Genomic DNA, 18,019 nt, shown 5'->3' with positions numbered 1-18,019 from the left:
TTCAGAGGCAGATCACACCTGGATGTGGCAGGGCATGGAATGCTTTGTGTGCTTGCTGGCTCTGCCACATCGCTGTGCCTTGTCTGCTTTGGAGGAGTCGCGTGTCCCAGTGAGCTTGCTTGATTCCTCAGCATTAATGCCTTTAATAGAGTAGAAGTGGTGATATGTAATTCTGACAGGAATATGGCTGGCAAAATATTATGTAGGTATTCACAGTGAAGCTGTTGTTTGGGATCTACTTTGAAAACAACTGATTTTTTAGCATTGAAATGCAAATCTTCTTGTCTGCTTAGCAAGAGGCAGGGAAGAAATCATACCTCTTGGAACTGTTGTTTTCAGACTCCTGAGTGGCTTGCATTTGAAGAGGTATTTCACAGCCATCCGCCTAGAGAGCTTTCCTTCTTGATGTGAATAATCTAAATAGTCAGAGCTGGAACTAAGCTTTGATCAGATGATGAATTCTTAACTCAGGTGACACTGAATTCTCATTGGATTTAGGGTCTGCTCCAAGACCATTTAAACTGGTGAATTTTAAATGAGGTTTATAGTATAAAGTTAACCACCGTACGAGACTGAAAGTTGTTTAAGGAAGCCGTCTTCAAAAGATGTAAGTAGAATTTTAGTAGAACATAATCCTCTGTATTGGCACCATGATCAAGATGGATCTCAATAGAGAGTCTCCATCTCTAAACAAATTGAGTGCATTCAGTGTTTTTAGAGGCACAGCAGAACAGTATATTTAGAAGTGTATCTGAAATTATTAAAAGAATGTAAATTGTTTAGTCTTCTCAGTTCCAGGATTTTATTTAAAGCAGCTCTGACTGTTAGGGCATGTTGAGGCAGCTTGAATTCCTCTTGTATTCCCATACCTCAGAGCTTCCCATTGGCTGTCTCCAGACTTTCGAAAGCACCTATTCAGTAGGAAGCCCTAAAGCCAAAAGCTTGTGAGTATAGTCTTTAGAGCCCAAGGGGTTTAAATACAAAAGTTAACCTTAGCTCAAGAAGGCCAGGCTGCTTGTCAGTGAGGGGAGGATCCTGTTCTTATTCACTGTTGCAAATTTTAACTGAGTGATCAGTTGCCCATTTAGGCCCTCTGAGCTAAAATTAACTTTTTTGAGTTAATCCTTCTCTTCTTACTCCACTGGTCTCTAGGAACGCTGGAAATGACAGACCGCCAAGTGATTAAATTATTTCTTGAAATTTAAGTTCTGAGGAGACTTAGGTGCTTTCAAAAATTTTATCTCAAGACATTCAAGGACGTAATTGTACCCCTGCAACTTATATGTCATAGTAATAAAAATATAATTTCTATTAATACTTTTCTTTCTTTTATGTTAGCAGATGGACCATATCTTCAAATCATAGAACAGCCAAAACAGGTAAGAACAAGACTACATTTTGAAAACGAATTACTACATTCAGCCTTGAATAAATTTAAGACTAGAAAGAAAGAGTACAGAAAAGGCTGAACTCTCAGAACAAATGTGACACTTGAACATGAGCATTTTTAACTCTTGTAGTTAAATCGTTGCCTGTTTTGTTTTGTTTTCATCTTTGTGTCTCTGTGGAAGTGTCGTAATACAAAAAAACCCCGAGGATTTTAAAAGTATGTCTTGCTAAGTGACATCTTAGAAATGACTCTTGCAGGACCCCAGTATTTGGAAATATAAACTAGCAGACCAAACACGGAAAATTTTTAGGATTTGTTTCATGTTTCTTGAAACACAAGAAGGAAAAAAGAAAAACACTTCACTCTGTTCCCAAATTACAGGAACTTTTGACTTGTGCTTTGTCATGTTAAAGAAATTCAGTTCTTTGAGATTCCTTTTGTTGTGGTTGTCTGTTTTGAATAATCCAAGAAAAATGAAGATAAGTGCTTGAATGTAACTTTTTGTCTGATTATGTAGCAAACACTGACTTTTGTTCCTCTGATAGCAGAAAAGTTATTCCAATTCACTGGTTAGTTTTCGTGCAGCTGATGTACAGAGTGATTGCTGGGTAAAGATTGCCCTCAAGTATTGCCTGGGTATTGTTCCCCTTTAGCTGGTGGCACCTGCAATTACAGGGATTCTTCCTGAAGCTGTTACAGTATGGAGGCGCCTTTCCTGTCTGCCCCAATGAGTTACAGAAAACCATACCTTACAGAGCTGTTCAGTAAACAGGAGAAGAGGGTGGCTAAAAGCTGTCCCACTCTCCTCTTGGTCTTCTACAGAAGCATAACACAATCCAGTCTTCCTGGCAGGATGCAGTGGCGAATATGGTTTCAATCACACAGCAAAGACATTTTTGTGCTTGAGCACTCATCCAGAGTTAGGAACTCTTCATCATAGTCATAAGTGAAACAGCAGTGTACTGTGAACTCTTGGAATATGCTGCCTCTTCCTTGTTTTAGTTCATTCCAAATCAGGCCATGTCTTTGTATGGTGGGCCTGACAGGATACAGTAGGTAAGGAGAAACCATTGTTTCCATGTGTGACTTCTCAGCAAGTGGCTCCTCTTGTGGAATACCCATGTGGCAAGCTGGGCAATGGTTTTTAACACAGTGATGAGGGTGATTCATCAGCAGAGGGCTGAGCTTACAATCACTGTTGGAACAGACAGATGAGGGGAGTAAGACTGTGTGTGTGAAAATATAGCTAGGACAGCAAAGAAAATAGACTGAGAAAAGCCACACAGGTGACTGCTGGGTCTGCTGGTTTGAAGGCATCAAGGTGAAGAGAGACTGGGTCATCTCCTGTATCCTGGCTGCAGAGGGTGCTTTGCCTTTTGGAGAACTTGAGCTCAAGCTCATCATAGCTGGGCACTTCACTTGCATACTCTTGGTCACTCAGTTCACCTTGGGAAGGCAATATCTGAAAAAAAGTCAGATCTTTAGATTTGCCTTGGAAACAAGTTCTTAACCTGAAAAGACTTTAGTGAGATGGGTATTGGAAGCTAATGTTTACAGAGTAGTTTTAAATCGTGTTGTTTGCTTTCAGCTAATATAGACTTTGAATTCAGAGTTGTCTTCTATTAGAGAGAAGCTGAATGACTCTTGACAAAGGGTGCCACACTAACTGGTGCTACTTGAACAGACACTGGGATCTGGGGATGATGGGGATTTTGCCAGAAATTGCAGGACTGGAGAGTAGATCTGAGTGGAAAATTGGGGGCCACATGAAATATATGGTTAAGTAGAGTTAGAGTTAGCAAATACACTTGCTTAAGATTTGCATCTCTTGTGCCTTATGGATTACTGTGTTAAGTAAACGGGATGTTATTTGCTATAAATAAAAACAGAATCAGTGGAGGGCTGTGCTCTGGACTGGTTGCCAACATCCTACAGTTCTCTAAAGTATATTCAGATGTCTATTTATGTAACTGAGATGAAAACCCAGCCAAAGTCCACTGAAGCTTTTGTTCTCTTTCTGGACTTCACTGGTAGATAACAGCTTTCATACACTTTTCCCAGAAGGAAGAAGCATTTCTTCTGTTTCATTCCTATTCTTTCCTTTATGATGCTTTGGACTTCATTATTATTGGCTTCAATTTCGTCTGCCTAACAGCAATCATGGGAGAGAGTATCTGCTCTTGCATTCTGTGCATGTTAGTTTTTATCCTATTTTGGGAGTGTTAATAGATCTCTGCTTTAAAATATCTTAACTGAAAGAAAAAAATTCAGGTTGCTGCTGTGTGTAAGAGAGAATAGAACAGTTTCTCCAGAGCTACAGTTCAGTTGTGCTTTTTTAACCAGCACTCAGCATTTCGGGGAGTTGTAACTTTTCCATTTGGGCAAGTCTTGTTTGTATGTGTGCATGTGCTATTTTTCTTTTGGTTTTGTTTCAGAACGCCTTTCAAGTTTCTTTTCCTTTCTTTCCGCAGAGGGGGTTTCGTTTTCGATACGTGTGCGAAGGACCTTCACATGGTGGACTTCCTGGTGCTTCTAGTGAAAAGAACAAAAAATCTTACCCTCAGGTCAAAGTAAGTACATAAATCATTAATTTTCTGAACTGAATGCAAGTGTCATATGTATGTGTAGAGTTATGGCATAGCAACATAAATTTGTATGAAATTACTCAAGAGTGACTACATTTCAGTCCCAACTTTCAAAATGTGATTGATTTTGAAAATAAAGATTTCTTCAGATTTGTGGGGTTATTTTGGCACCATTTTTATCTGCCAGCAGTTGGGCAGTAAGCTTTCCTGCACCAACCACCTCGCTGCCCTTGTGCGGAGTAGTGGAGCTCTTCCCTACAGTGCAGTTTTAGCATGAAGCAAGGCCTGAGCTGTTCAGTTGCTCCACTTCTATTGCAAAGCATGAGACTGCTTAATTATTCCACTTCACTCTGGGATGCTATTTACCAAGCTTTCCTATTTTTTCTGGTTTTGTTATTGCTTATTCAATACCTCTAGGATACTCTGTTCTTAAGAACTTAATTCCTTTACAGTCAACTTAAAACTTCTCATTTTAATAGTTACAATGTTATGTTCAGGTGTTGGCTGAACTCTTTTGGTGGATTTTTTTTTCCCCCTGGAAAAAATTCAAATATGTTAATCAAAGGAATGTTCTGTGGAGGCATAATATGAATATTAGTGATTAGTCATTCTGGGATTGGACAACTGTCTTTGCCTATGGTTCTTGCAGCAAGTTCCTTTTCTGTGGAAGTTGGGAAAATGTACACTGCATCTTTTCAGTATTTTTTAACTTAAATGGAAGTCTTGGTCTTATTACCTTATGTCTTTGAACTATTGCACTACAGATTATCTCATGAGGTGCACAGTTAATGTATTCTAATTCTGGTGTAACTTCTTAGTGTATTTTAATTCTGGTTTTATCTCTTACTCCTTTGTGGGGAAAGAAGAGGAGGGAAGAGTGGCATACAATCAACCTCTGTCTTGGTGCGTGCCTCTCCTCAGTATGTGTGTAGTTCATTTGCAGGTCTTGGGAAAGGCTGGAGTTTGGAACAGTTGCATCTCCATAAGAATCAGTATAAGCATGACTCAGTGGAAAATAATCAGCATTGACTGAGCTAGCCTAGGCAGTTAGTCTTGCAAACTGAGAAGGCGGGAAAGCTGATTTCATATAGCCTTGCAAAACTCCTATGAAAAATTACTAGCCCAGGCAAATGATCTGCTTGCTTTCCTCTTTCCTATTTTGACAGTAATGATGAACCAATGAATGAAATTTCACTGGTATGTTCAGATATAAAATAATTTACTTCAATTGAACCCAATGCTCGGATTCCAATCTAATTGTATATTGATAATAATGCAAGGGATACTTTATAAAGATGTGATAAGTCACACAATAGCATGACAAGGAGATATGCAATGAGGAGTTATACAGGAAACTAGAAAGCACGATGTTCTTTGGCTTTCCATCAAACCTTCTAATTTCATTGATCATCAGATTTTAATTTCATCTAAAGCTTCCCCACACACACACGTCCCTTCCCCTCCCTCCTGTCCTACTGTGTGCATCTGGGTTTTTTGCTAGTACAAATCCCCACATGGCAACACCTGCTGGGAGAGGCTGGCAAGGGAACACAACAAGTAAATTCCTCAAGGCCATTGCTTGTTAGTGCCTGTTCTTGATTCAAGTGGTGCCAGTAAAGACTGAAGTGTTTCACACCTTTTCCTGTAAGTCTCTTCTGTGTTTTGTCAGTGTGCTCACCTTGTCATAACTGAGGGGAGCACAGCTGAAGATTGCTATTTTTTGTTGTGTTGGGGCTTTTTGTTTTGATTTTTTTTATGGTTTTGGTTGGTTTTTTTACTCTTGTGCCACTGTTTTCACAATAAAACCTCCATTATTAGTTGATCACAGTGCAGTGAAAGGACAGTAGCATGAGCTTTGGCTGTGCTGTAAAAAACGAGACTTTGTGGCAGATCTTTAAACCTTGGCCATGATGTGGTCAGTGCAACTCACATTCGGATCTGCTTTCTGCTTGGCCAACTCTGCACAGAAAACTGATATAATTTACCAGTAGCTACCATAGAATGTCCTGAAAATAGACATCTTCATTGCACTAAAAACCATTGCAGCCTCCCTGCTTTGTTTTCGTAGGATTATCGACTGAAGGCCGAAAGAAAATACATTTATGTCATATGACCTCTTGCATAATGTGGGCTGTCCGACTTCACCATTGTTTTTTCTCCCTGCACCATCACTAACTTGTAGTTAAGCTGGAACACATCAAGATGCATCTTTCATATAAAGACTAGAGTTTTGAAGACTTTGCTATATCTCTACGCAAGATGTTTTGGTAGTTAATTAAGTACGTTACCACTTCCTGTATAGTATATTCCTAAATGGTGTAGGTGAGGAGTTAGTGCAGCAGTTCTGCAATGCCAGTCTTTACACTTAAATCAAATGTACACTGGACAGCAAGGTGGAATTGATGTAAAATCTCTTGTTTTAATGGAACAGTCCTGACAAATGGAGTCTAGATAACAGCAGTATTTTTCTATAATATAAAAAGGGGATTCATTTATGGTTTATGGAATTATATTCCTTTGTCTAGCCCTTTCTTTGCTAGTAATCCTAATATGTAGAAAACATCTTGCATATTCAGAGGATTCTATACAACTTGGCATGTTATTATAGAGAGCAGAGAAGTTGTAGATAATTAATATGTTATAATGAAGTTACATTTCATGATTGCAGTAGAAGGCTACCTAAAATGCTTCATTTAAATTTCACTTTCATTCACTTAGTGCAAGTAACACAATGCTGGAAAATTTTACTGTCTAGAACAGTTGAAATCAAAACTTCTGAATTGCTTGTTTGTCATTAGCTTTTTGTCCAGGGAAAAAAATCAATCAATAGTATAAGACAGAATAAAACTGGAAAATCAAATATTATCAGTAGCTTACTTAACTAACTACATTTTTTATTTATAATTTGCTTGGGTTTTATGTACTTGAAAAAAAAGTGAGAAAACTTGTACAGAAGATTTCCAGTGGCCTCACATGTTTCCCATGTGTGTTTTGATCTTGCATACTGTTATTAGTGTGGACATACTCATGTTTTACACTGAAGTGCTTGATCTGGTTTTAGGTGTGAAAATGGGCTGAAAATAGTGAAGTTGCTGTGTATGTGTGATTAGAGTGATTAGAAAGAGAAACAGGTGTTTTTGTAGTTGCTGGCTTTGTAGGTTTCACATGGTCTTTTCCATAATTTGCCTTCTGTTGTTGACCGATTGGTTTCTCTTCTTGCTTGAAAGAGTAACTGGAAGAATCATCTTTGAAGTAGGAAAACATTCTTATAAAGTTTTTGCAAAATTTCGGAAACTATAAAAATTGGCTGGGGTCTGGATTGCAGGACGATGGGAATAACTGAAAAAACTTTCAACTCTTGGTTTGAAATTGACTCAACTTTGAGTTCACAGGGTCCTTTTCATCTTTCAGACAAATCTCTCATACAGAAACAGCAGATAAGTGTGAGCCTGCAGCATTTTAACTTTATCAGATCAATTGAATGCTGCTTCAGTACAGGATATAATCGAGTATTACAGCTATACTCTTCCCAGGAACTCCTTATTTTCTTTTTTTGCTTCATCTTTAATTTGAAGGTTAAAAGGTGATTTTTTTTTTATCACAACTCTCATTTTGAGCCATACAGCACTCACATGCTATCTCCCTCCCATGCTGAGTATATGATTTTTTGTCAACACCATAATCCCTATGATTATATAGATATTCAGCATTGTAACATAACTTCTACCTTTTAGTGCCTTTGACAGTGTTTTTTAAGTTTGTACATAAAAGGTGATAGTTACTTAATACCAGCATATATACCTTAATATATACCTTAATACCAGAATAAATTTCAAATTATTCTGAAATTGTGGCATTATTCAAGGACATGGGAAAATTATTTCAGACTTAATTTATGGTACATAAGGATATTTAACCACTCAGACTATTTTGCTGGACACCAAGATACACTGGATGTCTCAAAATCAAGTAGGAAAGTCTGCCTATAAGAAATGTAGGCAGGAGACAGTTCAGGGACATTCTGTAGCCTTTGCAACATAGGACATCAGACTGGATGACAAAAATAGTCCTTTCTTGCCTAATGACCTACATAAGGTATTATGTTTTAAGAACCCTTTTGTTTTCCCCCTGAGAGAGAGGCTACAGAGATCATGCTGAGCTGAGTAACGGGGGAGATTGCAATCTGGTTACCACTGCAGTTCTGTGTTCTGCTTTCAGAGGCTGGAAAGTCCTTGACGTGCAGCAATCCTACCTTCGGTTTCACTGTGGTTTCTACAGCTGATGAAGGATTGGCTTGAACTTTTCTGATGTGATACTAGAACATCCATGTTACTCATAATGAATGTAGTGCTGAAGATGTGCTTTAAAAAGGAGCTTTATAGCAGGGAAAGGCTTGTTTATAGCGAGGGATAAAACGAAAATATTTTTTTTAAAGCCACCTTTTTGAAAAGTTAATTGTAGTAGTGGTGGTGACATTTATCACCAAATGTAATCCTTTTTATTTTCAAATGACTTTGTGAAAGGCACATAGGAATGTTCTCACTCCTAGAATTACAGAAATAGTGTAGTGGTGACTATTCTGCATCTCTGTGTTGTTTCAGTCCAGCAGAGATTACGATTTGGAAACAGGAGGGAAGCATGAGTACCCCATGTCTTGTATTTTATAAACTAACACTTGTAAAATGCACATTAGTACAGTATTATACAGTTAAGTAGCAGGCAGTGAGTAATGAGAGAGCTTTTGCACACCTGCTTCTCCTGGAACAACTTTTTCATAGTTGGGATTTTTTTTGCTCTCAGCAGTGAATAGAAAGGCAGGGAGGGCATGCATTGTGCATATGCAAAGTGTTTCAGCTGTGATGGAATGGGTTCAAGAGTGGGGTTAACTGGAGTGAAGGAAGCTAGCAGGACTCAGTAATGTGGTGAAATCGAGGCAATCCCTCCTTATCAGCATTTTATCAACAATATAACCTTAAATATTCAGTTCATCACTGATTCATCACTTTAATGTTTATCGTGATTCTTTAATACCTTGGTTGATTAGATCTATAAGCTACTGTAATACAAAGAACTTTGCCCAAGGCAAATTAGAAGAAAAATCAGAGGAGGAGGGGAAAAAGCTCAACATTGATAAAAGGGTTAATTAAGTGAATTAGAAGGGAAGGTAATGTTTGCTTTTTAAAAAGTGGGGTAATTTTGTGTTCAGCATAATTTGAAAGTGGTGCATAACCCATAACTGACTTGGAATATTACTTGTGAGGAAAGAAAATAAAGTTCTAAATAATATATATAGAACAAATAACTTACCAATATGGTATGTTATTAGTAACTTTAGGTGTGGTTTTGAGGCATTGTTTGACATCACAGTTTCAAAAGCTGTTAAAAAATGTGTGGTGATTAGAAATTATGGCAGAGGGGAAAAAAAATTTTGTGATCTTCTAGAGTTGGCTCTATGAAAGCACACAGTTTGTCCTAGCTTTAGTCCAGCGAAATTCTCGATGGGAATTTATCTTCATATATATTTAAGGGAGATATTTACTGGACTGGGTAGTATGTGTTGATGTAGCATATTGAACTGACAAAACACCTATTAATGTAGAATTCGTTCACTTTAAAATTTCTACCTGAAGAGTCACTGTAATGAGACCAAAATGTTTTAAACCAATCATAATGTTTAAAAATAAATTTTTAAAGTATTTTCAAATTGGGCAAAACAATGCAGGGTTTTTAGTTAAATACATACATTTTATGTATGCTTTTTAACAGATGGCAGTGTTTATTGTGAATTCAGTGTTCTGATTGAAATTTAAGGAGAGCAATGTGGAGTAAATGGTCAGAATGTAAAACTGAGATTCATGATTTAGGAAACAGAAGATGTTTTCCTTTAGCTTTTTTGGTCACTACTTCTGCCATTTGTATATCAAGTTTAATTGCAAAAAAAACGTGTTGGCTCTTCTTTGTGATGATCTGGTACAGTTAGTCTTCCATTTGTATTTCATGAGGAACTGCATACACATTTCTCCTATGTAAGTTTGATTGTACTTAGCTGACAGAAAATACTCAACTGGAATTACTTGTTCCATTTAAGAAAAAAAAAAGTAAGCAAACTATCCCACATTTTTTATATTTGTTTACAGATCTGCAATTATGTTGGACCTGCAAAAGTAATTGTCCAGTTAGTAACTAATGGGAAATACGTCCACTTACATGCTCACAGCTTGGTGGGTAAATTTTGCGAAGATGGAGTGTGCACAGTTAATGCAGGACCTAAAGATATGGTTGTAGGGTAAGTCTGTCAACTCCTTTGTAAACCTGTAAGAAGCAATGCAGAAATACTACTAAGAGGCAGCTAAATGGAGCACTAATCTTCCTGCTCTGATCTATGTTTTGTTTGTATCTTAAACAGAAAAATCAATGATGTTGCTGTTTACCTTTATAGAATTTGTCCTAAGCAAGCTAAATAGGTTTTAGTAAATAATATTCACTTAGAATTTGTAGAATTTTAATCTCTTGGTGTCCAGTCCAAATTTGTATTGTAAGTCCATTCTTTAAAATGTAAATAGATTTGATCAGAGAAGGGACTAAAGTTACTGAAGAAAAGCTTTTATTACGGCTTTGATTAATATTTTATTTTTATTGAAATCTGCCACTAGGAATATAATTAAGACAAAATCATTAGAAAATAGGATTACTAAATTTGAAATTAATGCAAGACATGTATAAACATGAAAATACTAAATGAGTCAAACTTTCAAAGTTTAAAGCAGTAAGATTGTTGTGAAATTGTAGTTGGTCTGTTCTTGTTTAATTTAAAAGAATAATTGTTTATATCGGTAAATGAAGCTGAGGCTCCCAACTATGTTTTCAGGCTTAGATCAGGTTTCATGCTGGCTGTGAGTTTTAGTTCTGTGATCTCAAGAATGTCTTTGTTGGTGAAGAAGATGAAGTTTAAAAAGCTGAGAAGGTTGGGAGAGAGATATTCTTTTAAACTGTAACTTTTGATGTCCAAGCCCAGTGCACTGACTTTACCGAGAACAACAATTTAAATAGCTTTATTTTAAATGCTCCTTTTCATCTTGAAAAGTTTGGCTCATTTACTAACCTGTCTTGTTTTTCATCAGATGTCAGATGTTTAGAAACAGCTTTCCTGTCCTCACTTGACCTGCATGAAAATTGAGTTATTGTCTTGTTTTCATACTTCCAGATCTAATTGATTTTTAAATGTGCCAAGAGATTTTTACAAAAGCAGATCTTGCATCATGGAAGTTTTCATTCAAAGAGATACCTGAAGTGTCTGGATGAATGACCAGAGCCTTGTTTAAAATATTTTCTTTGGAAAATATTGCACTGTTGTAAGCTTCTTAGCTTGCTCTCCAAACCATTTTAAACAGATGGAGCTTATTCTGAGCAGTTTCTTTGCTTAACAGACATACAGAATGACATATTAATGTCATTGCCAAGAGAGAGCAAACAAAGTGTAACAACCAGATTTTCCAATGTTTAGCAAGTTGCCTTCACAGTGTAAGTTTGAAACCTGAGAAATTGCTCCTTATGCCGTAGAAAAATCCTGTGCACCCATAAGATCACTGCCATATGATGGTGCTCATTTTACATGTGTTATAAGCTTGGCTCAGTTTTGCTTGGTGGAGAATTTACCCTCAAGAACTAATAGTGCCTAATTAAGCCTGCAGAGTCCTCCTTTTGACTTCAGTTGTGTAGCTGTCTCTGGTAACAGAAAGACTGCCTGCTGCAGGTTTGGCATAAAGCATTAAGAAAATACCTTCCTCAATCAAAATTTGGCAGGTTTGCAAATCTTGGAATACTTCATGTAACAAAGAAGAAAGTGTTTGAAACTCTGGAAACACGCATGATAGATGCTTGCAAGAAGGGATACAACCCGGGACTCCTGGTGCATCCCGAACTCGGCTATCTGCAGGCAGAAGGATGTGGAGACAGACAGCTAACTGGTATGTAGAAATGATAGCCTGGTTTTAATTGGTCTTTTACTAAAAACAGATTGAGCTTCTGAAAACACAGGTTCTTGGGTAGGAAAACAGTCTATGGCTGTGTGCATTAAGATCTGTTGTGCTGTTGATGTGTTTTAGGGAGTCTGAAACAAAGAGTCTTTGCTGTCAACAGACACATGAGAAGGAAGCAACTTCCTTCCATAGCTGCCTGTACCCACCTCTGCACCTATATTCCATTGCTCTTAAGCTGTTTAATAAGCCTTAGAGTAATTTTGCATTATTGCAGCAAGACATGATATCCTTAATTAACTTAGGAACCTCCTTTCAAGAACACACTTTCCTTCAGCTGCGTTTCACCCGTGTCCTTGTAAAACCTGTGGTCTGTGTTGCTTTCAGGTACTGTGTAAAGGAGCCATCCTTCTTTTTATCACTCTTAACACCAGGAATTCCAGTGTCCTTAGTGGTGGCCTTTGTCCTTTTTGCAACCATTATAAATTGAGAGCAGCAGATAGTAATTTTCTGTCTTAATTATACGCCTTAAGTAAGATCTGATGCACAAACTGCATTATGAGTGCAGTATAATTTGAATAGCTACTCCTCTCTGCTTAAAAACAGAGAACCCGATGGATACTGTGTAAAAGAACACATTCCCTCGCTGTTGGTGCCTTTTGATAGTAATGTTTGTTCCATCTGTTTTGTTATGTGTTACTTCATCTGTCTCCTTGTCGGTTCCAGAACGAGAGAGAGAAATTATCCGCCAGGCAGCGATACAGCAAACTAAAGAAATGGATCTCAGTGTCGTGCGCCTCATGTTTACAGCCTTTCTTCCTGACAGTAATGGCAGTTTCACACGGAAACTCGATCCCGTTATATCAGATGCAATATATGACAGCAGTAAGTATATTTGGCTTTAGTTACTTTTTTAACAAGGGGCAAGCTTTTGGACGTACAAAAATGATGGGTAGATATTGCTATACATAGACTCATCTAGCCCTGCTGCTTGCCTGTTATTTGATGAATAACAGGTAAGTAGCCCATAAATAATTAGCCCCATGTCTGTCCAAGTACATGTAGTATCATTCTGGTTTTTAATGGATGGTGATGTAAGCCACTGAGCAAGATGTTATTTTGCTGTTGGCATGTTTAATCCTGCCGCTTTTATTATGAGGATTTTGTAAATTCTTGTTACATTCGTAAGAAGGGCTTGAATTTTGCGGTTTTCGGTTGCTTTTTGTGACAAAATCTTGTCACACAGGATGTGAGGAAAAAATTACTTTGCTTCAATCTTTGTTGAGAATTTGACACCTTTCAGTTCTGCTGACCATCTGCTTGCCCTTGTTTTGAGAGACTAACATAACCAGAGTTCTCAATTCATTTCCTTTAGATCTGTCGGTGTTTTCTGTACTTCTGTTACCTCCCTCTGTTTGTCTTTTTTCTAAGTGAATCTTTTCACTTCATGTTTTCCCTTGTGCTTTTCAATTATACTGACTCATTTTACCTGAATCCTTTCTGCTGCCTGAGTTATCCTCCCTGAGGCTGTGGATTACCACGTTCCTGATAGTCATTCTGTAATGACTCAGAAAAAGTACCATTTTTTTCTTTTGCAACAGTCATGTCTATATCATTGCTTTTTAAGGGCAAAGTCTAGATGAAAAGGTATTAAATGCAACTATTCTACTATGTCTGTTCCTTGCTATTAATTGGGAAATGTAGTGATGTCAAAAATTTTTACTTTAACTAAGGAGACAAATAAAGGGGAAATTTTGTAAGCATGTTTCTGCTGTTGCAAATTGCTACACAGATGTCAGTTACTAGTTTCTGATCTCCCAAGGGGAATTCTTGATTGTTAATTTCAGAAGATTTTTCTTGGGTTTTGTTTGTTGTATATGTTTTTTCTAATACTCTTCTTTGGTACCATTCAAGCCTCTTTCACACAACAGACATAGCTTGTGGTAGCATAACTGCCTGTCACAGCTGCTTTTACTTATCAGATGATAGTTCTGTCTGGAGGACCAATAGCTGTTTATTGATGTCTCTGCTAGGATCCGTGGAGGTGGGCTTTTTTATCACAGTCCAGTAGACTGGCCAAAAACTGACATGCTTTCAAGTAAACCACAGTATAAAGCAAAGCATTGTATATAGTGAGATACAGAAAACAGCTCTCAAGAGTGTCAGGCTGTCAGAAAGCAGGGAAGAAAAAGCTATGTTCTCTTGTACTGCCCTTTTGTCATAAAATTAGTCCTAGTGCAGGTTGCTGGATGCAGTTCACTGCTGGGCTACTTTGCTAGTGGAGTAATTATGGACCTTATTTTATAGTTCATAGTTCAGTCAAAGCTTAGAGGATACAAGGTTATGCCTTTCATATGAAAAGCTGTTGATTTATTCATGTTTAAAAAAACAGACAAATTTAAGTAGGTTGTATTGGAGGCTGCTCTTTCTATTGCATTTCTGTGTGTTTTGCTTGGTTTTTTTTTTTTTAAATCTTTAACTGTTATGAAGTTAAGCATTTTTTTAACCTTCCCTTTCAACAGAAGCTCCCAATGCCTCCAACTTAAAAATTGTAAGAATGGACAGAACAGCAGGGTGTGTGACAGGAGGGGAAGAGATTTACCTTCTCTGTGACAAGGTTCAGAAAGGTAAGAGTCCGAGTATTTTAAGATGCACCAGGGTGTTCATCTGGAGTACATGTGAAGCCTGCTGTGCTGCCTTAGTATTCTCCCACTCTGATACTGCAGCAGGATTTGTAAGCACACAGCCTTTCTAGAAGTCAGGCCAGCAGTCCAAAAAATTAATAAATCAAATTAGTCTCTTGCAAACAAATTCAGCTTGTGTTGCCTCCACTGAGACCATGTGATCACCTTTGTTTTCTCAAGAGTTTGCCCTTCACCATATTCTGGAATTTTGGGGGTGGTGGGTCCTGGGTGACATTTGAATCCATTAACTAACACCTGCTCTGAATTATTCTAAAGTTTATGATTTATCATTAAGTTCCTGATTATAAGGAGTAAGTATGAACATTGTCTGTTGACCATGGATGGGAACTTAATGTGTTCAGCACTACTGCTAGTAACTTCATTTTTAGGTATATGGTAACGGTAGAGATTACTGTATGTAAACATACTTCTCATAGGTTCATTTTCAGTCTCTGCTCATGGCTTTGAATGTATCAGAATTTGGCAGTGTGGATTTGGATGCTTTGGTTTTGTATAGGAAGATAGTGGTTAATATGGTTGATTGTATTTGGGCTAAACTAAAAAGAAAAAAACATGGGAACAGGGGAAGTCCTTTGCAGTTCTCAGGTATAGGTAGTACTTGAGACTCCCTGGTGTAGATTGCATGGTAGAGTGGGTACCTTGTTCTCATCTGTTGGGAATCAGTTCCTGCACATGTTGTTAAAATCACACTGACATTTTCTGTTAAGGCAGGCTGTCCTTTTCCATCTCTCTTTCTTGCAAATGCCCTTCTATGAATTAGGGAAGAGAGAGGGCTTTGGGGACTTCCAGGGACTTAGAAAAGAGATAGGGCTTTGAGGGCTTCTTAAAAGAAGGGACTTTGAAAAAACTATTTCCCTTCAGTAGTGTATCTACCCTTTGCCATCAGGGCTGAGATAAAACATAACTCTTGTGCACAAAATAAATAAATAAATGTCTGACTCAGTGGAAGCCCTGCGGTGGGGTTTCCCCTCAGCCAGATTGGGGTTTCCCCTGACCTCATTGCTTTCAGAAACCTCATGCCTGAAGGAACTTGAGCATGCAGGACAGCAGGACTGGAACTGGTGGTTCACAGTCTTGAGTCTAGCAGGTGTTGGATCAGAGGAAGCAGTCTGTCTGCTCCAGAAGCCTGTCCTGCATCAGTCACCCTAAGAGAGAATGGGCTTTTTCTGGGTTTTTTTCTTGCCAGGAGTGCCGGGAAAGGAATTTGCTAGTGTGACGTTTCTCAAAAAAATATAAATAAATAAATACAAAGAGAATGAAAGAAGGTTTGCTTAGAGGAGCAAAAGCCAAATGACGTGTTTCTGGCCTGTGCTGTGTTTGGAGGGTGAAGGATCGCTGCTGACATGCTGCTCGCTCACACCCTCGCCGCCTCTCTGGGCTGCAGCTCCAAAGTGGCACTCTGCCAGCAGCAAGCGGAACTTGAACTGTGGCACTTCAGGTTTTGCTACAGTTTTTTTGAACTGAAACTGTTGGAGGAGAGAGGGTGGTTTCTGCATTTCACGCTTCAAGTTCTCCCCTCCTTACATGTTGGTTTCAAATAAAGCTCCTCTGGAATGTTTTATAGCCCTAGAATAGGAAGAGGTAGTGAACCTAGTTCTCTTTTCACAGCTCAGTAAGTAGCAACTTCAGTGAAGTCATTACAATCAGGCTGACCTAACACTGGTGTCAAAAATGGGTTATTTCTGATGTTTTCATAAAATGGATAAAGCTAATTGATGTATTGTGTAATATTGTCATTCAGCCAAGAAGTAAATGTGTTGATTTTTATCTGAAATAAACTTAGCCAAAGGTTAAACAAATGCCCAAACATCCCAGAGTGTGCTTCTTTCATTCTTTGCAGATGATATTCAAATACGTTTCTATGAAGAGGATGAGAATGGTGGTATGTGGGAAGGCTTTGGAGATTTTTCTCCTACAGATGTACATAGACAGGTAAGTAACAGCATTTGTCATTTGTTAATGATTTTCTCATCTCTGTAAACTAGGATTATATTATAGTTAGTAAATGAGGTGAAAGCATCTGTATCCTGTACTGACCTCTTCTTTGGCTGGTTACTTCCTAGTAACAATACAAACTTAACAGTTCTTTAAAGACCTACATTAGGTAACTATGCAGGTTGGGAATACAATGCAAGGAAATTGGGAGATAGCACATGCACCAGTGTAAATTGGGATACGGTATATAAACAGCTCTGAGAACTCCTGTGAACACAGTGATAAAGCCACAGAATAGATGCTAAATGAGGAAGGGACAAACAGTGCAGTACTAACATATGTGATGGGGTGGTACTTTGCATGACAGTTCTGCCTTTCCCTAAAGGCCTTAGGACTCAACCTCAGGAGTGAAACTGAAAACTACAATGGAAGTTTATTGTTGTAACAGCCCTTTGCTACAACTTTTTGCCTCCCAAGCTGTAAACCAACTCCTACAAAACAGTGCAAACGTAAAAACTGATGCCTTAAGCCCCTAATGGTTTTTTTATTTTTCTAATATTTGTAAGACTGGTAAGAATTGTAGGTTTTAAAAAGCAGAAACCCCTTTGTCCCTCGTTCCTTTCCCTTGTTTACACATTCCCTAACCCTTTTACCCCATTCTATGCCTTCTATATCAACCTACCCCTGAATCCAGTAGCAGTGTTTAGTCTTTTGTCAAGGTAAAGGCCTAGACTGTTTGGAGAACAGCGTATCAGGGCCTAAACCACAGACTACGGTCAAAAACTAGGTAACAATATACCCTTTGTACTCTGATGAAGCTGAAGATGATGAAGTAGGTGGTCCCAAAAAGACCCCAGACCCAATTCTCAGGGGGAGGGCCCGGGGCGGTCCAGAGGAAGGGCCAAAGGGTGGACACATCTGGGATTGGATGGATAATGCTATAAAATGTAACCTCTCGGGCACGGCTGGTGCGCGCGTCTATATCACCTATTGCCTTGGCAAATAAACCCTTTCTTATCTCGCCCCTAATTAACTGCTCCGGAGATTTTTTCAGAACCAAAATACACCGGCAACAAAACAAAGTTGTCAAAACCCATGCTCCGTGATAGTTATCTTCCTGTTGTTTCCTTCACAGTTTGCTATCGTGTTCAAAACCCCCAAGTATCGCGATGTGAATATCACAAAGCCGGCATCTGTGTTTGTGCAACTGCGGAGGAAATCGGATCTGGAAACAAGCGAACCAAAGCCTTTCCTCTACTACCCAGAAATTAAAGGTAATTCATTAAACCTGTTTTATATATTGGAAACAGAAACTGTAGGGTCCCTAGAAGTGTTTTTAATAAGTTAAGACTTGCTGGATAAGGACTTTTTTTTTTAGTTGTTGTTTTTAGAAAATATTATATTTGCCTCTTAATTTTGGGCAGAGCC

The 18,019-nt window shown here is 38.2% G+C and overlaps 1 protein-coding gene across 1 annotated transcript in view; it reads left to right on the top strand.

Annotated features, from left to right (window-relative positions):
* Positions 1-18,019, top strand: part of NFKB1 (nuclear factor kappa B subunit 1) — a 56,124-nt gene that overhangs the window by 18,219 nt on the left and 19,886 nt on the right. Inside the window, exons 4-11 of the mRNA XM_029963004.1 lie at positions 1,339-1,379; positions 3,862-3,960; positions 10,113-10,261; positions 11,779-11,942; positions 12,678-12,836; positions 14,474-14,578; positions 16,497-16,588; positions 17,727-17,865. Of these exons, the coding sequence (XP_029818864.1) occupies positions 1,339-1,379; positions 3,862-3,960; positions 10,113-10,261; positions 11,779-11,942; positions 12,678-12,836; positions 14,474-14,578; positions 16,497-16,588; positions 17,727-17,865 (948 nt within the window). The remainder of the gene's footprint in view (positions 1-1,338; positions 1,380-3,861; positions 3,961-10,112; positions 10,262-11,778; positions 11,943-12,677; positions 12,837-14,473; positions 14,579-16,496; positions 16,589-17,726; positions 17,866-18,019) is intronic.

Source organism: Manacus vitellinus, unplaced genomic scaffold (genome assembly GCF_001715985.3).
Source record: "Manacus vitellinus isolate BGI_N305 unplaced genomic scaffold, ASM171598v3 scaffold_0_pilon, whole genome shotgun sequence".
In the NCBI taxonomy this organism is placed as follows: domain Eukaryota; kingdom Metazoa; phylum Chordata; class Aves; order Passeriformes; family Pipridae; genus Manacus; species Manacus vitellinus.
The sequence above is the reverse complement of the archived record's forward strand: the minus strand, read 5'-3'. Positions and strand labels throughout refer to the sequence as shown.